Source organism: Pediculus humanus, genomic scaffold, assembly GCF_000006295.1.
Source record: "Pediculus humanus corporis 1103172108278 genomic scaffold, whole genome shotgun sequence".
Taxonomy (NCBI): domain Eukaryota; kingdom Metazoa; phylum Arthropoda; class Insecta; order Psocodea; family Pediculidae; genus Pediculus; species Pediculus humanus.
In genome coordinates, this window is record NW_002987847.1 from 39,705 (window position 1) to 64,529 (window position 24,825).

General features: G+C 29.5%; 3 protein-coding genes across 3 annotated transcripts; all 3 read left to right on the top strand.

The window, feature by feature from the left end:
• Positions 1–6,284: 6,284 nt before the first annotated feature.
• Phum_PHUM506460 (uncharacterized protein) lies at positions 6,285–10,552 on the top strand (the record flags this gene model as incomplete). Its single annotated transcript, XM_002430925.1, has 12 exons — positions 6,285–6,390; positions 6,479–6,633; positions 6,731–6,875; positions 6,947–7,072; positions 7,452–7,978; positions 8,312–8,522; positions 8,839–9,010; positions 9,082–9,245; positions 9,328–9,531; positions 9,806–9,973; positions 10,041–10,161; positions 10,231–10,552. The coding sequence occupies 12 exons, from the start codon at positions 6,285–6,287 to the stop codon at positions 10,550–10,552; spliced, it is 2,421 nt and encodes an 806-aa protein (XP_002430970.1).
• Positions 10,553–12,593: 2,041 nt separating this feature from the next.
• On the top strand, positions 12,594–14,093 carry Phum_PHUM506470 (uncharacterized protein; the record flags this gene model as incomplete). The annotated part of the gene is made up of 3 exons (XM_002430926.1): positions 12,594–12,784; positions 13,200–13,844; positions 14,003–14,093. The coding sequence occupies 3 exons, from the start codon at positions 12,594–12,596 to the stop codon at positions 14,091–14,093; spliced, it is 927 nt and encodes a 308-aa protein (XP_002430971.1).
• Positions 14,094–15,998: 1,905 nt separating this feature from the next.
• On the top strand, positions 15,999–16,601 carry Phum_PHUM506480 (uncharacterized protein; the record flags this gene model as incomplete). The annotated part of the gene is made up of 3 exons (XM_002430927.1): positions 15,999–16,078; positions 16,158–16,305; positions 16,386–16,601. The coding sequence occupies 3 exons, from the start codon at positions 15,999–16,001 to the stop codon at positions 16,599–16,601; spliced, it is 444 nt and encodes a 147-aa protein (XP_002430972.1).
• Between the last annotated feature and the right edge of the window lie 8,224 nt (positions 16,602–24,825).

Sequence of the window (24,825 nt, forward strand, 5' to 3'; positions counted from 1 at the left end):
TCAATAAATGAACGATCGATCGATTGATTGATTGATTTATATTTTATTAAAAAAAAATTCTCACGGTTTTACATTATGTTTTTAACAAAAAAAATAAATAAATAAATAAATAAAATTAAAGAAACCGATTTTTCTAAATTTGTAAGTACTCTCATTATTTCTACCTTACTATTTTTCTATTTCTAATTCTTTTCATCATTATCATCATCATCATCATCATCATTATCATCACTATCATCATTATCATTATTAATTAATTATTTATTAAAGAAACGTAAAAAAAAAAAAAAAAATTCTTTTAAATTTCGTCATCAATTTAACTGTGGAAATTTTAAATTATGCAATTTGTCATACGTTCGTGCGTTGCAGGTTGCATACTGCAAAAAAGTAAAAAAAATTTTTTTTAGGCGCGCATTAAAGTTTTATTTTCAAGTTTGAAAACCCAAAGAGAGAGAAAGGAGGAGAGAGAGAGAGAGAGAGAGAGAGAGAGGGGGGGGGGGAGGGGAATCATTACGAAAACGATTAACCTCTCTCTCTCTCTCTATATATATCTTTTTAAATTTTGCAATTTTTTCTTTTTTTTTTTTGCCACACGTTTCGAAACGACTTTTATTTATTTATTTATAGATTGTAGGGTGTTACCCTAGAAATTGTTTTTTCCATTCCCTTGACCGACTACCACCCCTACCACCACCACCTGGTACATTTCCTTTTGAACCGTGTTCTCTATTCGACACAAACGTTCGCGAGAGAGAGAGAGAGAGAGAGAGAGAGAGAGGCAGAAAAATTTTCCGAAGATAATTTACGTAACCGTTAATATTAATTAACAATTTTTTTTTTTTTTTTTTTTTTTTTTACTGAGGTTAAGGTCTCCTCGTTACGACAGAATAATATTTTTTCTCATACCGTAATTTTATTATTATTATCATCATTTTAAAACTCGCGTGAGTGTGCATGTATTATCCATCAAATTAAACAAAAAAAAAACCGATTCGTCGTAATTATCATCATCATCATCATCGTAGTAATTTCCTGGCGTCACATGTCATATGAAACGATATCAAAATAAGTTTCAAATTAATTAATTTAAATATAAAAAAAAATTCATATCGAAACCGATCGTTATTATTATTATTATTACTAAACCTTTTGACAAGTGGATATAAACAATAACAAACGACAAACAGGATAAACGACACAAGGTTCCAACCATTCCGTGGAAAAACAACAACAACAAAAAAAAACGCAAACCAAACTTAATCGGTTAGACATAAATAAAAACAAACATTATTATTATTATTATTATTATTTCTTTGTTCCATCGCATCCTTGAAGGAGAAGAAGAAGAAGAAGAAAAAGATGGAGAATATAAAAATTGCAATTTGTTTTTTATTCTCCAGAAACTAATAGTGAAAGTCTCTTCCTGAGTCAGGGTCAATATGCGGCACTTAATGTTAAATCTTTTACTGGACAATTATTATTGCGTTAAACGCGTGCGTACGAACGCACGCACATTCTCACGCACAAACACTCTCTCTTTTTAAAAAAACACAATTTATGGCCGTTAATAAAATTTTTCACGCACGCACGCACGCACTCTCTCTCTCTTTCTCTCTCTCTCTCTACCATTCGTTTTTACCTATTAACGTTCTTTAAAGTATCATCATCATCATCATCATCATCATCATCATCATCATCATCACCACCATCACCATCACCATCACCCTCATCATTATTATTATTATTATTCCGCTCTTCATTTTCTCCAGCGTTTTCTTTTCTCATCCGCTTTTTTTAATCCATAACTTTCTTTCGTCGTATTAATTATCATCATCATCATTATTATTATTTTTTTCCTTCTCCTCAAAACATTTCTCCAGATTGTTATCTGGAACGAATAAACCAAAGTCCTTTTGTAGAGGTCTGGGAAATCCCAGAGTTCAATCAAGTTTTTATTAACATTATTTATTTATTTAAAGCAAAGGTTGTTCGGACCCTCGTATCCGACCTTCCTTCCCGGGATCTTCTGTTTCTCCAGACATTTTCCAACAAAAAAAAAACATTAACAATAATAATAATAATATTTTCGCAATGGTTTTTTTTACGTAACGACAAATCGAAAGATGTCAGACACGGCGAAATAACAAACAAACAAACGAAACAGAAAAAAAAAAAAAAGTGGTAGTAGTAGTAATAATAATAATAATAATAACGAAACACAATGAAAAGAGTGGTGTCTTGTGTGGCGGTGGGGTGCGGCGGTGCGTGGAGGTGGTGGTGGGGAGGAGAGGTTTGATAACAGCCATAATCACATGAAGCAAAATTATATAGTTAAAACATCATCATCATCAGTGTTGACTTGTATTTCGCTTGTTCGATACTCGTTTTGCAAATCGCGGTTTTCTTCGGTTCCACGATTATTATTATTATTATTCCTCTTTCTCTTCTTCTTCTTCCTTTTTGGAAAATTCCAGAAAGTTTTTTTTTTTTTACTACCATATCCTCCCTCCTCCATCACGTTTCCATCATTTTCGAAAGTTCTGTTGTTTTTATTTTATTAAAAAAATAGTTCCTATCGTTCGTGTTTTGTTGTTGCATTTTTATTATTATTATTATTATTTAATTCATCATGACCGTCGCAAGGTTAGTAAGTAACAATCACATTATTATTATTATTATTATTACTTGCATGCTGCAGCCATTTTCTTTTTTTTTTTTTGTATTCCTGTTGCATTGTTCGTTGCACGTACTATTCTCAATTTTTTTTTTTTACGACAAGAGAAAAAAACAAATTAAATAAAATGAATTTGTTCTATTAAAACAAACAAAATAAAACAAACGAAAAAACAACAGCAATAATAATAATAATAATAATAATAATAATAATAATAATAAATTTTCGACAGGATATAGACTATTTTTAATCGGGGGGAAAAGAAAACAAAAAAAAAATTTTTTTCGTGGTAATAGAAAGAAAGGTGGTAAAAAAAAGAAAAAAGAAAAAAATGTGATAGTGATAATGATAATTGAACAAACACAATCCATGTTAGTCACAACAACGACAACAACAACAACAACAAACAATCGCAAATTTTTATTGATATCATCGCAATCCAGGAAATCGCAAATAAACTAATCAAACGTTTTTAATCAATTGAACAAATTTTAAACGCGCAGTCATCCATCCGTACCCATCCAAACCCATTTTCCGTTTGTTTACAACGACAACAAACAAACAAACAAATGCGTGACAATCCCGATTTCTAACGATAGAACAAAAGAAAAAAATTTTTTTTTCTTTTTTTTTTTTTTTTTCTCGAATTCTCGCAAACGGAAAAATTTTTTTCCGGTCGTCGTTCGTTTGTTTTTGTTTGTCGTTTAAATATTTTTTTTTTTAAACAAAAAATTTTTCCCGGTCGTCGTTTGTATTCAAACAAACAAGCAAACGAAAGCCGATCCCACGGATCGATAAAAATAAAAAAAAATATTTCACTCGTATCGATCGTAGTCGCGAGTACCCGTGACGTCACTCCTTTAAAACTTTTTTTTCTCGGAAAAATTCGAACGTTGAACAAACGCACAAACAAACGCGCGTACGTGTCTGTCTGTTTGTTTTTTTCTTTTCCAGAGGTCAAAATTATTCCAGAGGTGTAAACTATTAATAATAATAATCGTTTTTTAATATATATGCGAATATATTAAACTCGATACTTCTTTAAGTATTTCCATGACCTAACCCAATAACGTAAAATCATTCGTTTGTTTGTCTGTTTGTTTGTTTGTTTGCCTGTTCGATTATTTGTTTAACTTTTGTTTAAAAGAATAATAATCAACGTTAACGTATAGATTCGTCAAATATAAAAAATAGAAAATTTTTATTTTCTATCGACTTTTATTTAAATCGCATTCGCGATTGTTATTGTTGGTTGTCGGTTGTTGTTGTTGGTTGTTACTTTGTCCCGATTGCTTTAATAATCTTGACGTCAATCTCTCGGACTTTTGCCAATTTAAAAACTTTCTATTTGTTTTATTATATTAATAAATTTTATAATATTTTCAAATAAAATCCCGCCATTTTTTTTCCTTTTCTTCTTTTTTCAATTTTCCACATTCTTTGTTTTCCCCCCTCTCTCTCTCCCCCCCTCGTGATAATAATAATAATGATAATGATAATGATGACGACGACAACTCATCTATTTAAATCCTGCATAAAAAATTTTTTTTTTTTTTTAAATCGTCAAAATTTTAGTTTTTAATCTCGTCCCTTACGCCACCTCATTAACGCCACGACCCATCGCTCTTATTTTTTTTGTGGGGGGCAAGAGGGAACGAGGGGGGAGGGAAGAAGAAGGGGGCACTAACGCCGCGTTTTTTTATTGTAATTTCCGATAATAAAACGATTAATTCTTACGATTTAAATTTTCGAGTCTCGAATTTATATTGATTCGCCACGGATTTGCAAACTTTCGAATGTTGTCATTTAAAAATTCATCAGGGACGTAGTAAGGTTATTTAAATCAAATACGAAAATCAGGTTTCTTCTTCTTCTTCTTTATGTACCGTCGAATTTATTATTTATTGAACGACTTCATTATTCATCGAGGTTGACTACGCAACCCTCTTCCCCTCGATTAATTAATTTTGTATTGTACCTTAAGATACCTTAAAACGCGCGTAACATAAAATCCGATCGATTTTTTTTCCCCTCCGCTGCGTTTTTTAATGACGTGACCTCACACACATATATACGCAATTGACCTCGAAAGAAGCAAAAATCATGGGCAAAAAAAAAAAAAAACAATTTGCAATTTCATTGTACTCCGCGATGATTGTGACAATTGTTATTAAGGTATATCTCTCGCACCTACTTATTTCTAATTCGTTCATTCATTCATTCATTCATTCAGTCATTCAATCATTCAATCAATCATTCATACTCTCACTCGACCAAACATATATGAATACGTTAAAAAAATTTTTTTTGTAAATTCCTACCTTTTATAGTAAATAATTACTCGGTGTAATATTCGTCTTTGCGTTGTTTTGAGCTCGTTTGTTTGTTTTCTCGTTTGTTCGTTTGTTTGTTCATTTCCATCGTTTTGATTCTTTCTTTACTTTTCTAATTTAAATTCGTCAATACCTCACCTAAAAAAAAAAATTACAAAGTAATCAAAAACCAAAAAAAAAAAAAAATTAATAAAAGATTCAAATTACAACACGGGGAGTTTTTTTGTCGTTTGTTTGTTTGTTTGTTTGTCGAGTTAATCGAGAGAGTATCAATATGAAAATATATACATTTAATTTTTTTAAGGTTCGAATAACCATATGTGCAACAAACCTTTCCGGTTTGCGTTTTTTTTTTTTTTTTATGAAACTCAATTATTTATATATAAAAATTTGGCCTTCAACTTTATTTTCAGGGTTTTTTCTTTTTGTTTGTTTGTTTGTTCGATTCTAAACGACCTTAAACCGCAATGATAAATTTTTTTTTTTTTTTGTAACCTTTCGTTGGTTTTTATTTTTATTTTTTTTCTTTTTCGTTGGTAACAAAAAAAATTTTTTTTTTGGATTTTCGCGTGACGACGACGACGTCCGCCATTTTATTTTTTTTGTGTCACGTTTTATCGTACCTGACAATTTATATTAATAAATTTAATTAACGTGTAAATAAATAAACGAGAAAATAATTTCGAAACACGAAACGTTACGACGACAAATTTTTTTTTTTTTGTAGAAAAACCGTTTGTTGTTGTTGTTGTTGCTTTTACCGTACGATGATAACGTCACATTCCGCCATCATTATCATCATTTTTTTTTTTTTATCGTCGACATTTTAATCGGACAACAACCGAACGACAAAAAAATTATTATTATTTAAATCAGGTACGAAACAAAAACTTGGATTTCCGTTTTAATCGATCGTTGTGCAGGTTTAGCAACATCAAGTTTTTTTTTTTTTGTAAACCTGATCGAGATTGACGTAAAACTTTTTTCGTACTCGTATAATTAATCATTATTATTATTATTTAAATAAATTTCATGATTTTAAATGTTGTATCGTGTACCAAACACCCTTTTTTTTTTTTGTTTGAAAAGTTGGCACGAATGTATTTCGGGTACACAAACCACGTGATCTTTCTTTTTAAAATAAAAATTTTTTCCTTACAGATCTTCTTCGAGAATAAGAAAATGAATTAAAAATAACCGCCATTAGGGAAACGAAACGAAAAAGAAAAAAATTTTGTTTAACGTGGAAACAGAAAAAGAAAAACACATAGAAAAAAATGTTTATAAAAAAACTTTTTACTAAATCCGTACATAGGATAACAAATGATTTTAAACAAAAAGAATTACTTCCGCTTAAGTTGGTATTTTTCGTACAAGCTTCGAGTAAGTGTTTCCTGTTTTACTTTTTTTTTTTTTTTTAACTTTACGAAATCTAAATTTTTTTTTCTTGTTTTTGTTATTTCCGGTTAAGCTTTATCCGTTTTGTATCCTTACATAACGATACACATGAGAGAATTGGGTATAAACGTGGAAGAAGCCGCCATTATGTCAGCGGTCATACCCATAATAGGAATATTTATGCCCCCGCTGGCGGGGATGGTAGCTGATAAAATAGGAAATTTTAAGGTAAGTTACAAAACCTGTAATGGCGTCGGTGGCGGCGTCGGCGTCGATTCGATAATTATTTTTAAAAAAAATTTTTTTTTTCCCACCCCCCCCCCAGTTATTACTCGCATTTTTTTCTTTCGTCGGAGGAGCCGTCGCACTTTTGTTACTTTTGGTACCCGTTGGAAGAATCACGGTCACATATCCGGACAGAGTCATATTAAGCATGGGTTGCGATGATTTTCCATCAAACGATCGTTTAGGTATTTTTCTACTCCTTCTTCCGTTTCCGTTTCCGTTTTCATTTTTATAAATTTGTTTTTGTTTTTTTCAGAATCGAAATTAAAACTTGGCTTTTCCGACGACATTTTTTGCGACGTACCATCCGATTTTAACACGACAAAATTTTACGATATGAAATTTGAAGGATGCGGTTTTATGTGTCGTTTGTACAATAACAGTGAGTAGTAGTGTTTGTCTGTTTGTTTGTTCCCCCCCATACTTCTTTAATAAAAAAAACAAAAATGGTGTCGGTGTCATGCAAATACCACCAAACGATAATTAATTCCATGTGACAATCAACAAATTCCTTCCTTTTTTTTTTTTTATACAAACAACAATCGACAGGTTTAAAACAAACAAACAAACATGCGATATAAGATTACAGTCCTTGAATACAAAAATTAATAATAATAATAATAATAATAATAATAATAATAATACTTGATCGATCCATTTGAAAAATCACACACACGCGAACGCGAATCACTTTTGTGTAAATTTTCCTAAACAAAATGGCGACGGGTAAATTCATAATCGAATTTTTAACGAAATTTCAGGTTTGATTACGAATCCATCGGATTTTTTATCAAACGGCAGAAGTTATAAAATAGAAATTAAAAAAAAAAATCAAAATGGCGACGGTGACGGTGACGACGTCACATCTCTAGAATATAATTTAACAAAAGATGACGTAATTAAAATAAAAACAAAACAAGACGTCATAAGTAATAGAATATTAAAAAACGACGGGAAATTAAGGAAATCCATAAGGAGAATGACGTCATTGGAGTATTATTTTCCAGCGATTGAATTATCGGAATTGAATTGTTATAACGATGGAGAAAATGTCGTCTGTCATTTTGGTCAAAAAATTACAAATGAAAAACAACTTTCGACGAAAATGGCGGACACGGTTTTACGATTGAATAAAACGATGAATTTCAAATTGGAAAAAATACGTTCGGATTTAAATATTGATGACGTTGATGATTTCGTCACGACGTTCGTGACTTGGTCGAACGGAAATAAATCAAACGATGACGTCACGAACGTTGTCAACGCATCCTATTGCGAATCGAACAAGGTAATATTAATTAATCGAGCCATCGATCGATATATCGATCGATAAAAACTCTCTCCCATCTTTTTCCCTTTTGTTTAACGTCTCCTTCCACGACAATTTTCCCCAAAACTTTCTTATAACGCGTAATTATCCTTTTAAAAATTGAAAAATCCTGGGAAAAAAATTTTTTTTCTTACTCTATGGAATCCATCATTCTATTATTTACTCTATGGAATCTCCATTTTTTTTTTTAAATTGTTATATAAAGATGGGGGGGTCGAGGGGTTCGTACCATCGTTTCTTTTATTTTTAATATTTCCTCCTCTCCTCCCCCCGTTTGTTCCTCTGTTTCAGAACGACGACGTTTCCGTTTTAGTTAATTTACATAATCCGAATAACAATTTGGAAATAATTGAAAAGATACCATTGAGAGATTGTAAGCCGAGATGTTTGGTAACGACTCAAAGGAAATCCATGTGTACCAACTTAAAAGAAGAAGTCGTTTATAATCCGAAATTAACTTTTTGGAATTATCTCGTTATAAGAATCTTTATCGGTATCATAGGTGAGTTTGCCTTTATTATTATTATTATTATCTTCTCTCTCTCTCCCTCTATTATCGGGTCCTTGACTTTTTCCTCGTCTTTTTTTTTTTTTTTTTTGTTTGGAAAAACTTGATTTTTTTTTTTTCTTCTGTAATTAAATTTTCGTGTTTGTAATTTTCCAGTTGAAAAAATTCTTTTCTATAATTTTTTTTTTTTTTTTTTTTTTTTAATATCCTCCAGCGCGATTAAATTATATTGCAAAAAAAAGAAAAAAATTAAGCGAAATTTATTCCAGCGGTTAATAATAATAATAATAATTTTTGCGTGTTTTAACAGGTAGCACGGCATATGCCATGTACGAAGTTGCCGTCATCGCGATACTTCGAGAACACAAAGCCGATTACGGTTTGCAAAGGATATACGCATCCATCGGTGGAATGATTGCGTCACCCCTCTCGGGTTTGCTCATTGATTATGCCAGCAAAGGAAAAGGTTACACGGATTTCAGGTACGACGTAGGTAGGTAGGTGTCACGCAAAGGTTTCTTCGATTCCTATCGCCTCGTTTTTATCATTCCAGGCCTGCGTTTTATTTATACGCCGCGTTAAAAATAAGCACGAGCCTTCTCATGCTTTTCATTAATCTCGAATTTAAAAAAGCCGCATCAAACGTCATTTCCGACGCCATTCAGGTATTGAAAAATTTAGAAGTTATCGCTCTTCTAATAGCTTGTTTCGTTTTGGGTGAGTTTGATAATAATGATAATAACGAATATTTAATTCATCATCTTCGCACACGTTTGTTCCTAACTGTTTTTTTTTAAAGGTTCCGCCTGGGGTTACATAGAGAGCTTCCTGTTCTGGTTTTTAGAAGACTTGGGGGGAAGCAGGTCGCTCATGGGTATAACCATCACCATCGGTGGAATTGCCGGCATACCTCTTTTGGTTTTATCCGGTCCCATCATCGATAAAATCGGTCACGCTAATGTTATCTTCATCGGATTCATTTTCTACGGCGTCCGATTGGTTGGTGAGTAAATCGACCGTAGCGAACAAACGAACAAACGGACATTTGCATTTAAATTAATAAATAATAATAATTAAATAAATTGCATTTCCGGTTATTAAAACAAAACACAAACTCGTTTAATTCATTTCCATCGTTTTTTTTAACGCGCGCCTTTTTTTTTCTTTCGTTTCCGTTTCCGATCACTTTAACCGTCTTTTAACGTTTGTTTGTTTGTTTGTCGATTCGGAGAGTAGAATGGTACAAACGTTGTATACCCTTTTTCTCATTCGTTCAGGTTACTCTGTCATTTACAATCCGTATCATTGCCTCTACTTCGAAGCTATGGAATCTATTACGTCATCATTAGCAATCACTGCTGCTGTCACGTATGCTGCGAAATTGTCTACGACCACGACCGATGGTAGCATTCAAGGTTTGGTCGGAGGATTGTATTTCGGAGTCGGTGAGCAAACATTTCCTTCTTCTTTTAAGTACGAAATGAATGACAACTAATTGGGAACATTTTACAGGAAGGGGAGCCGGAAGTCTCATAGGAGGTTATTTAATGGAAGCATTGGGAACAAGACAAACCTACAGAGTATTTGCCCTTTTCACCGTCGTCACAGGATTCATGTATTATCTCTTCATAAGGTAAACACTAAAAAAATTTTTTTTTTTTTATAAATCCTCAATCAAAATCTTGTTTTTCTTCGTTCGAAGGTTTTACATAATGAAAAGGCCACGTGTCGAAGGGAACGACATTTGTAAAAAAGTTGAAAAACCTTGTAAAAACGATTCTGACGTCACGGTGATAACTCAAAAACCGACGGACGATAATAAAAAATCCGATAAGAAAAATACCGAAGGTGTGGAAAAACAAAACGACGTAAACGTGAACGATAAAAAAAAAATGAAAGAAGAAGAAAAAGGTGGAGGAGGAGGAGGAGGAGAAGGCGAAGGAGATGAAGAAGAAAAAAGAAAAAATTATCACAACAATCCTGCTTACGTACCTGACACGGACGAAACTAAAAAACAAGACTGAATTTAGAAAACCGAGAAAAAAATTTTTTTTTTCCCCTTTAGAACGCGACGTCGTGTCACTCCGCCCCCACCACCACCACCACCATCACCATTCATTTCCTCTTTAAAATTACTTACTTGTGATGACGTAAAAAATATGTATGACGTCATTTTCACATACTCCTTCTCCTCGATTTAAAAAAAAAAAATACTAACAATAATGACAATAATAATAATTTTATCGTTTTATTTTTACGTTTACCCGAACGTTTTATTTCTTACCCCCCCCCTTCACCCCTCACCCACCCCAACCCCCGAACACGTTCGAAAGGTTACGAACTTCCCCCTTATTATTATTATTATTATTATCATCATAATTTTTATTTCGAAAAAAAATTACGACGTTTTAATTTATGTTTTTGTTTTTCTTCCCCCGTTTTTTTGTCGTTTTCGCCTTTATTATTATTATTATCATTACGTTTTTAAATAAATAAATAAATAAAATAATAATAATATTACCTTTGTGTAAAAATAATTTTCCTTTTTCTTTTCTCCTTTGGTTTTATCATCATCATCATCATCATCATCATCATTTTTCAATTTTAATTATTTGTTTTCCATTTAACTGAAAATAAATAAAACACGTTTATTATTAACTCCTTAATAATAATTTTTTTTTATTTTTAATTATTATTATTAATTAATAATATATAAATAAAGAGAGAGAGAGAGAGAGAACGAGAGTGTTAGAGAGAGAGAGAGAGATCTACAAGGTAAAAATTTCCAAAATATTCTTAACTTAAAAAAAATTTTTCCCTATTATTTAAAATCTCTCGAGATTCTCACTAATTAACAAAACTTTTTTTTATTAATAAATAAATAATAATTAATATATATAAATAAATAAAAACCGAAATTCAAAAGTCATGATAATGATAATAATAATAATAATAATGAAATAAACACAAAGGAGTATTAATAGGATTATATGTATAAAAGCATAGTAGTAGTAGTAGTGGCACTAGATATTTCTTTTCCAAAAAAAAATTATTTCCCGCCAAAATTTTTCAATTAAACCATATAAAAAAACAACAAGGATAATAATGATAATAATAATAATGATAATAACTCGTTCGAATTTTATTTGTTTTAATGAGAAAAAAATAGGAAGAGGGAGTAAGAGAAAGAAATATTATTATTATTATTTATATTATTATTATTATTTTTTTTTTTAAATATTATTATTATTATTTATATTATTATTATTTTTTTTTTTTTAAATATTATTATTATTATTATAAATATGAAAGAAAATTTTCCCGAAAAAAAAAAGCAAACAGTTTTCTAGAAACTTCCTGACGTCATGTAAATGATTTCGAATTCGAAAAAGTTTTAACCAAGAGTTAAATTATTACAAATAAAAAAAAAAAAAGAAAAAATTTTTGTTCAGAAATGATGAACAACAAGATGTCGTCGGAGAGAAGAAGACGTTGTTTTTTAACAAATAAGTAGATCGATTAGAAAAAAAAAAAGAGAGACAGAAAAAGTGAGAAAGAGATAGAGATAGAAAAAGAGAGAGAGAGAGAAAGGTAAAGAATTTTAGAATTCAATGAGCAAATAATTAAATGAAGTGATAAATTAATTAGTGTACGATAATAAATTATTATAGTCGTGATAACACCCGTTAAAACGACAATAGGAACAAAAGGGAGGGGACCCCCCCGAAGGGGGGGATGAAGGGAAGGGAGGAAGGGGAGGGGCGAAGGGTAAGGACACCGGGAAATCGTGCCACTTTTTTTTTTTTTTTTTTAATCGTCACGAGTAAAAAAATTTCAATTCTCATTCAACGATTTATAGTTGCTGCCGGTGGTAAAATCACGTTTCGGGTCACAAAGTGTTTGTTATTGTTATTGTTACGACATTTTTAAAAACAAACGGGGGAAAAACAACAAAAACAAACAGAAAAACCGCGGATATTTTATTTTCGATTTAATTTTCATCAGACAGAGAGAGAAAGAGCGAGAGAGACGACAACGACGACGACAATCGTTTGTTTTAACAAAATGAATTTCAATCAAATTTTGTCGGTTGCCTTGTTTGCCATTGTCATACAAGAATCTTTTAAATCTGCGGTTTCCATCGAAACGATTACTAAATATTCAAAAGTTTTCGACGATTATTACAACGACAGCAACAGCAGCAACGACAGCACCAACAACGATAAAACGAACACGGAAAAAACCACAACCGAGAGGTGAGCAAATTTATACAAAATTCATTTAAAATTTTCTTTAATTTTCTAAAAAAAAAAAAGGGGGATTTAAAAGAAAAATTTTTTTTTCCCCTCCCTCATCCTTTTTCATCCCTTTTCCTTCCCATCCTCATCCCCCTCATCTTCCTCATCCCTTCCTATCCCCCAAGTAAAATTCTTTCACCAAATCCTTCCTTTCCTTTCTCTCTTGTTTAAATTGATTTTTAAAAACCATCAAAACTTTTCCATTCAATCATTCATTCATTCAATCATTCAATCATTCATTCGAGGTCTTAATTTCGGTTTTAATTTATTAAGATTTAATAGGAAAAAAAAAAAAAAAACTTTGAGCGGATTTTGTTTATTTTTCTTCTTCTGAATTTCATCCCCTTTTTTTCTCTTCTTCTTCTTCTTCCAGAAATTTCAATTATACGATTTTGCCTTTAAATGACACGACAGAAGAATACGAATATGATGATTTCGACGATTTGCAAGAGGAACAATCACCACCATCACCCATGGTTGACATTCTTAAATATTTCGGAGGATTAGTGAGTCTCGTATCGCTCATAAACGATTTCAACGGAGGAGGACTCGTCGGCGAAGAACAATCCAAACATGAAAAACACGTTAGAGACGTCCAAGAGTCAAATCCGGAAGAAAAAAAAGAAGACAAAGTTCAAGCGACCGGAAAACAATTTTACGAATCTCAAGATAGATTCGATTTCCCGCAGAAAAAATTTAAAAAACCTTCGTCGACGAAAATCAACACCGGAAATCAACAACAATACCAAACTTTGGAAAATTATCCACCGTATAATCCTTTGACGGCAAACGCGGCGGAAACTTACAATGGCGACGATAAGAAAACATCTTACGATGTTTACAACACCGGACAACAATACGAATCCTTGAACAACGATGGCGGAAATTCTTGGGACGAAGTACATCCGGTTTATCAACCTTGGATGTCGAAACCTCAAGAAAATAACGACGACGGTTTACCCTCGTCGAATTCATATCAGTGGCAACAAGACGATTTGAAACTTGGATCCGATGGAACGTACGATTTAAAACAACCATGGACCGGAAATCCCGTTTATAACCAACAAGATTTTGATGATCACCATCACCACCACCACCACCACCATCACCCCCACGAACATGAAGATGTCGACGAAGTAAGAGTTAGTAAAAAACCTTACAGTTATTATTTTCTAGGCCGGAAACTCTGGTACATTCCGCTTCTCTTCAGCGTTTATTTCATAATATACATCGGAGCTCTCGTATTGAAATCCGTTGCAAGACATAAAATTCAATTTCCGGAAAAGGTTTGGGATTTGCACGATTCGACATTCGGTCATTCTCAACACCGGAAACATAGAAAACTCGATGACATGACTGAAAAATTTGAAAAAGCCGTTGAAAAATTTAAAAATATTTTTATGTAAAATATATTTATTTATTTATTTATTTATTTACTCTATGGATTTTTTCTTTTCTTTCTCTCTTTCCTTTACGACGACGACGACGATGGTGAATGACGTCAGAATCAAAAACCTGAAATTTATTTTAAATTAATTAATCATTCGATATATATTTCGATAATAATGATAATAAAACTAAATTAAATAACAATAATAATAATAATAATTCGAATTGAAATTTTTTAACCGGAAATTCATTCGAACCGAAACGATATATTTATAAATTTTTCTTTTTTTTTTTTTTTGCAATTTTTTTTTTTTTTGTAAAAATCAACACGTACGGGCGCCATTTTGTTTTTGTTTTTATTAAATTAACAACAAATTGAAACATTTTTTATAGAGGTCAGCAACACCGGAAATTCAAAATCGAAACTCGTTTCCGGTAAACAGGGGGGCGGAAAAAAAAAAGCAACAACAAAAAAAAAAATAATTTATACAAATTTTTCTTATTATTAATTGGGGAGATAACTTTACTTGGGGGGAAAGAAAAATGAGAGAAAGAAAAAAAAGAGAGAGAGAAAGAAAGATAAAAAAACTGATACGTTTTTTTTCCCCCTTCCCCTCCCCCCCCCACAAAACAATTTAAAATTCAACTCGTTTTTCATCCCTTTTAGTAAAAAAAAAAAAAAATAAATAAAACCGGAAGTAAATTTTTCACCATTAATATAAAAAAAAGAAAAATTATCGCGTGAAAATAAAAATGTCTTCATTAGTACCTGAATGAAATAATATTAAAAAAAAAAAAAACCCTACTAATAATAATAATAATAATAATAATGATGATAATGATGATGATAAAAATTACACGGGTAAAAAAAAAAAAAAAAAAAATGTTGGTTTTAATTAAGTTTCAAATGAAACACCCGGAAAAACACGATAACGTTCGTTCCATTCATTCATTCATTTTTCTTTTTCCTCCCTTATCACGTCCCCTCTCTCTCTCTTTCTTTCTTTCTTGGGATTCGTGACAAAACTACGAACGTGTCGAGTTTTTTCTTCCACCCCCTTAAGGCGTTTTTCTCTAATTTTCAACCACCCTCTCCCCTATCCCTTCCCATCCCATCTCGGTATTTCTTTTCCCTTTTTTTCCCCCTTTTCCTTTCCCTTCATTCCAACATTTTTTTTTTTTTTTAAATTATAACGAAACGATTTATATAAACAAAGGGAAAGAGAAAAGAAAGAAAAAGAGATAGAAAAATAAGAAAAATTATTTTCATATTTTTAAACGTCACCCACCAAAATCCATCGTCGTCGTCCATATTTTCCAAATCCATTCCATTTCTATTTAGGTTAGAAGGAAAGTACCCGTTCGACCTAGAAATAATTCACGAGGTCATCACCTTCGTGACGATAAACCGTTTTTTACAAATTCGATCCCGATATATCTATCTCTCTCTCTCTCTCTCTCTCTCTCTCTCTCTCTCTCTCTCACTTTTCAAACGGTGCACAACAACAACAACAGTTGCATCCATAAAACCTAAAAAAAAAAAATTGTTTACACAAATAATTTACGTCATCAATTAGACCTTTTGTCTAATTTAGTGTATTAATTGATGATTTGGAATGGATTACCGGTACAAAAATTATTATTATCATCATTATTCTATTTCATATTGGTGACATATCATCATCAGTTTATCGTCGTTCTTCTTCATCATCTTCGTTCATTTTAAAATGTTATAAGAATACAAAAAGAGAAGACAAAAATGATGCGAAACATAAAAAAAGTGATGACGATTATTATTTTTTTATTTTATTTTTTTACATCCGTCGTTTTCTGCAATGAAATATCAAATCAAAATAATACAAGGTAAGGCACTCATCATCATTATTATTATTATTTAATTACCAAAAGGAAAAGAAAATTTTCAATTCTTTCCTTTGAGCAGTTCTGTGAAAATTTTCGAAAAAGGAAGAGGAATGTCAGAAGATTATCATCATGATGACGTTGTTAAACCAAAATCGGAAAAACCATGGTTGGGTTATTATGATTTTCTCATAACCGAAGGTTCATATAAATTTTGGGTTGTTTTCCAGGTAAGCAAAATCATATTTTCCTTTTTTTCCTTTGTCTCTACTTTGTCTGCTCTGCTAATTTTCCTTTTTTTCTCTTCTAGTTGTTCACCGTCGGTTTACTCATATATTCGGCATTTGCTGCCATTTATTACGCCAAATACACGATTAACGATTATGAAAATTACGACGATTACTTATTGGGAAGAAGTTCCAGGACGAAACGTTACGTTCCATCACCTCAAACTGAATTTTTAGGTTTGCCCGTTGAAACGTACCTGCAAATATTCAATGCGATTTATAATTATTCTTATAAATAATAATAATAATAATAAAAATTTTTTTTTTACGCGCGTTATTAATAATCGTAAATTATCACAAAATTTTCATACCTTCTTTCCTCTCCTTCCCACCGGGACGCCACCGCCACCGTTAACAAATACCAAAAACCTTAAAAGGTTTCAAATTGAATTAAATTATCGTAAATTAAAAATAAAATAAAAAAATTCTTTCGAAATAAATAAAAAGGAAGAAGACGGCCTACTGTGACATAAACGTACACAAAACAAAATTCGTAGAAATCCTCTTCATCTTCTTCTTCCACTTCCACTTCCTTTTCCCTTCTTCATATATTCATCCATCCTTTTTTGGAATTGTGTCGTGGCAGATATAAAATTAAAATTTACAATGAACGTGTACAACAAGATTGAATTTTTTTTTTTTTTCCTTTTCATTTATTCATTCATTTTTTAATTACAATCGATCATAGAATAAAATAGAAACAATAATATATAAAACGACAAACGAGTTTTTCACGTGTGCGTGTGTATGCGTGGATGATCCCACGTGCGTGCGTACGTGCGTGCGTACGTGCGTGCGACAAAATTATTTCTTAAAAAGGGCAATAAATTAAACCGAAAAAAAAAAAAAAAAAACGAATCATTTACCGTGACCATAAATTTCTATACGTTTTTTTTATTTTATTTATTTACTTTTTTTTTGTTTTTGTTTGTTGTTTGTCGTTTGTTTTTGAATAATGAATCATAATAATTTTTTATCTTATGTTTTACTTCATTAGTTAATAACATTAACCCTTTATTTAAATCGTTTCTCTTTTAATTTATTATTGTTTCGTACAATTAAATAAAATGAAAAAAAATTATTTATTATTATTTATTATTATTAAATTTTTTTTTTTATTAAAACGACATCCAAGTGTTTTCCGGCAACCCTTTTAAATATTTCCCAAAGAAAAGAAAATGCTGGGGGTACTTGAAAAAAAAAAAAAAAAAAAAAAAAAAATTCTCTCGAGAATGTGGGTCGTTTCTTATATTAATAATTATTATTATTATTATTATTCTCAATTTATTCTAGTCAGTCATTCATTGATCACTTAATCGTCTTTTCCTTTTTCTTTTTTTTCCCGATACGTTTCCGTTACTGTTGTTGTTTACTTCGTACTCATCTCACCCCCGACCACCACCACCACAAGCATCGCCATCGCCATCCATTGTTGTAAATTCCCCTTTCATTCATTCATTCATAGTTTTTCCTTCCTTTTTTTTCCTTTTATCTCTTTGTCTTTTTTTTTTTTTTCCATCTTACTACGCACATTGTAATATTTATTGTCGAAAGAGACGGAAAGAGAGAGAGAGAGAGAGAACATGTCCGAGTAGTAACATCGCCCTCACACAAAATTAATTTTTAATAAATTCTTCTTTCTTCTTCTTTTCTTTTTCTTCTTTTTCTTCTTATTCTTTCTATCTTTTAGTTTGACCGTATGACGTTATCTTTTTCCATTTTTTATTTTTTTGTGATTGATTTGTATGTATTATCACACTTTTAACCAAATTCTTTTTCGTCTCATCGTAATCTCTTATTATTTCCATTTCCACCTAGAAAAAATTAATTAATTAATTTAAAAAAAAAAAAAAAGTTCAATTCCTTTATTTCCGTTATATACATATATAAACATAAATCAAATCGTGGAAGCAAATAAATGCAATAAAAAAGGAGAAACAAAAAATGCTAGGTAGGAAATAAATAAATAAATATGAGAGAGAGAGAGAAAAAAAAAGAACCAGAATGAAAGAGACAAAAGGAAGAGAGAAAAGGGGAAACAGAAAGAGGGAAAGAAGTGAAAAAGAGAACGAGAGAGAGATATAAAAAAAGAGATGAAAAAGAGAAAGAAAGAGAGAGAGAGAGAGACGGGAAGAGAGAATGAGATGAGAAAAAGAGAGAGAGATATAAAGAAAGAGATGAAAAAGAGATGAGAAAGAAACAGAGAGAGAAGAAAGATAGGGGAAGAGAAAAGAAAGAGATGAGGGAGAGAGAGAAAAAGAGAGAGAGAGAGAGAGAGATATGTTATATTAGATTTCCGTTAAAAATAACAAAAAAAAAAAAAAAATTAATAATAATTAAGTAATTTTTAAAATGACTTTTTTGAGTTGTTTGGGCGGATACAAACGTTTTTTAATTTTTTTTTTCTTTTTTTTTCTTCTCCTTTTTTCGTGAATTGATTTATTATTATTTTTTCATTCGTATCGTTGAAATATTCTTTCATTGTTTTATTATTATTTTATTTCACTCCCCCCCCTCCCTTTCTCCTTCCCCCCACGCTCTGAAAAAAAAAAAATAAATCGTCAAAATTTAAATTAAACGACGGAGAAGACCTCAAATATTTGCTTGTTTTTTTTTTTGCCAAATCAATTTATTTCATAAATATTATCATTATTATTATTTTGAATCATTCGCACACGCACACGCACAATTATGTTATTTAAATTAAAACTATCAAACACAACATAATTTTTTTTTTTTATGAAGCAGCAACAGAAACAGCAGAAGCAGCAGCAACATACGCGTTCTCCTTGTTTTCTTACCACGTTGAGAATAAAATAAAAATAAAATCAAACCCCACGTGTGTGTGTGTGTGTGTGTTTGTGGGTGTCCGTGCACGTGCATTAACTCTAACTTTTATTTTTTTTTTTTTAAATTCAAATTTGATAATCGAACACATTCTTAATCTCATTCTTAACATTTTTTTATGTTGCATCTCCCTCCCCAAAAAAAAAAAAGGGTACCATTTTGTGTGAACCTTTTACTAAACCTTTTACTTTAAACCTTTTACTAATTACTAATTTTAATTTGTTAATTTTTGAATTATTACCTCAGATTAATTTGGATCCAATTAATCAAACTTGAAATTATTAATATTATTATGTCATCGTTTAATACCTGCAAATAAAAAATTATTATTAACATTTTTAAAAAAAAAAATCCTTTTTTTCCTTTCCTCCCCTCCCCCCCTCAAATGATTTTACAAAAAAAAATTGAATAAAAATGTAACATGTGCCACACCGAAAAAAAAAAAAAATGAAAAAAAAAGTAAATAAATAATTTAGTGAAAGTCATAAATCATTTTTTTTCTTTTTTTTAATACACATTAATTTATAAACTCTTCCATATTGGATTCCTCCTTCTCCACCTCCTCCTTATCCTCCTCCTTTTTTTTTTGTTGTTCATTCAAGGTAAAATGTGTTAAAATTTCTTGTCGAAATATCTTTTTATTTTAAAAACATTTGTTATAAACATATTTCATTTTTTTTTTTTTTCGCTTTTATTTTAGTAATTAAAAAAAATTAATCATGTGTTCTCCTGTTACATTTTTATATAATAATAATAATAATAATAATAAAAACATGAATGAATAAAAAAAAATTTATGTTTTTTAATAATAATGATTTTTTACTCTATAAATAATTATTGTTTTTTACCTGTATTCATAAACGAATCAATTTTTGTAAACCCTTCTTCTCAATCGTGATCTTAAAAAGAATATGATCTTAAAGTTTTCCTTTTTCTGTAACCTTTTCACCTAAAAAAAAGGAATTTTTCTTTTAATAAATGTCAAGTACATTAATTTGTTATTTTAATAAATGCTTGCATGGAATCGAATAAATCGATTTGAGTCATCATTTACCTGTACTCTCGATAAGTAAAAACGATTTTCCAATGAGTTGATGACAATGAGCTATGTCGATATAGTTTAAATTTTATCATTTTAATACCTGAAAAAAAAAAATTGAATCCCATTAGTAAATTTTATCACTGTCAACATGTATTTATAATCTGATAATTGTAATTTAGTCAAAATTAATGTAATATTTATTTCTTCTTAATAAATAACAATATTCAATCAATCAATTCAAGTTTATCGAACATTTGTAAAATTTTATAATCAAAAATGTAATAACCTTTTTCTTAATGAAATGTAACAAGATTTTTATTTTAAAACAAATTAAACATTTATGTGAGTTATAGAATATTTTGTTAATGTTTTCAATTATAAAATTCTTAATAGAAAAATTTTAATTTAAAAAGAATTTCAATAAATAACTGCTGATTAATAATACTGAAACCTTATGTTAAACAATCAAAAAGTATTGTTTACAATTTTTTCTTTTTTTTCTTACATAACAATTTTTAAATACCTTTCTTTATAATTAATGAATTCTTCAAAATCCCGTCAGCAATTTTTATTCTATTATTTAATTAAGCCTGCAATAAAAATAATTTTTTTCTTATTAAAAACAAAAAAACAATTTGATGTGAATGTGTGTGTGTGTGTGTGTAAATATTTAAAATTTAAATGTCATTCAAGTTAAAATTTATATAAAATCGACGTGATAACGAAAATATATTTATATATTTATAACTACGTTTGTGTGAATAACGATTAATTTACAAAAATTACCCTAAATCCGTTGATTAAATCAGCTGGACATGACACGAGTCGGCCATTTTGAATTTTAATATTCCTATAAGATTCCTATTAATTGAGATACTTTATCCGAATAATTCATTATTAAATATTTAAAAAACGAAAAAAACGACACGTTATTATTAAAAAATGATTTTAAAATCGTAATAAATAATACGAACTAGTATAACGAAGAAGTAAATACTTAAAAATCGATCAAATTGTTTTAAAACCCACAAACTCAAACTCATAGGAAAAGAAAAATGGCGCAAAAAATGGCGCCCTTCTTTTTTTTTTTTTTTTGGTTCAAATCCTTCGTTTTCATTTTTTTTTTCTTTAAATTACTCTTTTTTACCTTTTTATTTCCATTTCAATAATTAAAATCTTTATTAAAAAAAAAAAAGAAGTATTATAAAATTATTATAGTTCATGTTAAAAAATAAAATAAAATAAAAACATAAACCTGTTAACCCACATGAATTTTTTTTTTTTTTGACATTTTTCAAAATCTATTTTTTTATTATTATTATCACCATCATCATTATCATCATTATCATGAAACGAATAAAAATATTTTCATTTAAAAAAAAAAAAAAAAAAAAAAACAAATTAAATAATAATAATAATAGTAATAAATAAAAAGAAAAAAAAAACTATTAAAAACTTTAATAATTTATTAAATTTTAATAACTTTTACACCGCCTTCTTTATTTTCGTTTACGTTTTCGTTTTTGTTATTTTTATCATAAATTTTTATATTAACGATCGAAAACTTTTTTTCTTTTTAATTTAAAATTTTTACGATTACGATCGGATTAAACGACCACGACAAACAAACAAACAAACAAAGGACAAATAATAATAATAATTATTATTATTTATAATTGATTAAAATGAATTAAATGGATTTTCTTTCCCCCTCATTTCAAAAATTTTCTTTATTGTTTATACGGTTGCGTTTACATAACCTTAAAAAAATTAAATTTTTTTTTTAATATCTACTCGTGTTAAAAATGGATTTCGAATAAAAATAAATAATATTTATAAATAAATAAAATTAGAAAGACTTTTATGAAAGTTGGTTTTATCAATGTTGGTGTCGTAATTAATTTAAAAAAGTTGAGCTCCCACATATACGCGAAGTCTAACTGGGAGGAGGACATGATCACCCACGGACCAAACGTCATTTCCTTTTAATTTTTAAACAACCAACATTATCCGTCACGTTCATCGTTTGTCTGTTTGTTTGTTTGTTCTAACGTATCAGGTACCATACAATCACCAAAAAAACATTTTCATTCATCCAAACACAATTACACAAACTCTCCAACAATTTCTACAAAAAGTTTTTAACCAATATAATCGATATTATTATTATTATTATTATCGATCGTCCTTGCGTGGTTTGAGTATTTCTCTTTTTTTTAATATTAAATTAATTAATTCAATCAATGAAACAACAACAACAACAACAAACAACAAACAACGTGAGAGAGAGCTTTCCAAAAAACAACTTTTTTTGAGGATAGGCAATTGATCGCCTTGAGTTTTTTTTTTTTTCTAATTACCACTAATCCAACCAAAAATAACGAATTTATAGAATCAATAAGGTGTGTGTGTGAGAGAGAGAGAGAGAATGTGATAATTATAGAAAATAAAATCTTGTAGGAAGATTCTAGAAATTACACAAAAAAAATGAGGTCAACGTTAACAACGTTTTGCCAAAAACATCAAAACCCAATAACAAACCATTCCTCCTTCATTCATTCATTCGTATAGGATTAATCGCAAATTTCGATATATCGATCGGTATATCGATATATCGCGCATATATGTAAACAAAATTATTACGTTTATGCATTTCTTCCATCAATCAGTCAATCAGTCAGTCGAAAAAAAAAAATTCTTTAAATTCTTAGCCGGTGATTTGAATACGTAATAATGATTATTATTATTATCTCTCTCTCTGTCTCTCTCATTGCAAAAAAAAATCTTTTTAAATGACAATAAAGAGACGTAAATAATAATAATAATTGTATTGTTGAGTTTTTATAAAAAATTATATTTAATCGAATTCGTTTTAAATGATCGGCATTCCTTATGTTATGTTAACAACAACAACATTTCCTGTCTATTATGTTAAACCTAAATAGGGAAAACACCTCGTGGGTTCCCCTACCTCCCCCCTCTCTCTCTCTCTCTCCCTAGTTGGGGGTCACGTAAATGGATAGAAAAAAAAAAAAGCGCAATTATTATTTAAAAACAAAAACAAAACCCACGAATCGAAACCAACGAAACAAATTTTACAATTATATATATATAGAAATCCGATTATGTTTTTAATAACAAACAAACAAACAAACAACCGACAACAACCAACCAAAAACAGAAACTACAACAACGTTAGAATGATGATCGAAGCGATTCGTAGAATTTTTAAAAACAACCAAAAAAAAAAAATTTTTTTTTTTTTTAATTTATTTATTTCCCGGATAATAAAAACAATTTAACGATAATTACAAAGTTCAAAGGTCATTAACGTAACAAACGACAAACAAACGAATTTTTTAGTTACGTTGGAATGAAAACAAATTTCTTCTACATTAAAAAGGAATAGGGATCGATCATCTTCATCGGATTCTGGAAAAATTTTTTTTTAAATTCTGGAATCGTTAGAAACGAAAGTAGTAGTAGCGATGATAATGATGATGATGATGATGATGATGATAATGATAATAAAATCGATACGTGGAATTTTTTTTTCTTTGATACTTCTTTGGTACATAATTAATATTTATTTAAGGAATCATCATCGTGTTGTCCAATTTTGGTACGTCCGGGGGCCGATTTGATGGTTGCGCATATACACTCACATAAATAAATAAATAAATAAAATTCTATTAATAATAATGATAATAATAATAATAATAACAATAATAATTTATAACTTTTTCAGGTGTTGGAACATTAAAAACTCGTTAAATGATTTTCATTTTTAAATTTAATTTTATGTAAATTATATGTGGTGGAATGGTCGGTTTTTTTTTTTTTTTTTTTTTGTTATTTCACGTGGGCATTGTCAATCAATTCATTTTAAACGACGACGACGACGATGATGATAATAATAATAATAATAATAATTTTTTTTAAAAAAAAAACCTTCAAACCTTAAAAAAAAACAAAAATTTCATTTAGTTTCACTTTTCGATTTCCAATTTTTTTTTTTTTTTTTTTTTTTTTTTAAATTAAATAAAAAATTAAATTTTTTTTTAAAATTTTGAAGGGGGGGGAAAGGAGGGAAAACGGGAATGGGAGGAGGGGTTCCCCCAAAATTATTATTAAAACAAAAAATTATTACTTGGAGGGATTTTTCGTTTTTTAATATGCGAACCTATTACGTAATAAAAAATATTTTAACATAATTATTATTATTATTATTATTATTGTTACTTAACGTTTGCCGTTATAAAATTATTAGGTCAAATAGTAATAATAATAATAATAATAGATACGAGTTTTTTAAAAAAAAAAACGAGTATTCAAAAAAAGTTTTGACGAATTGTTCATACCTCAGGCGGTTTTTTATTTATTTTTATTTTCCTTCCTGCCTTACGATGAAATTATAAAACGAAAACAAAAACAACAACAACAACTACAACTACAACTTTATGTTTTAATAGATATGAATAAATTTTCGTTTGTTTGTTGGATTTTTTATGTTTTAAACCGTGAAATTCGTACGACAACCCGTCGGAAAAAGAAATTGATAGAGTTTGTGTAGA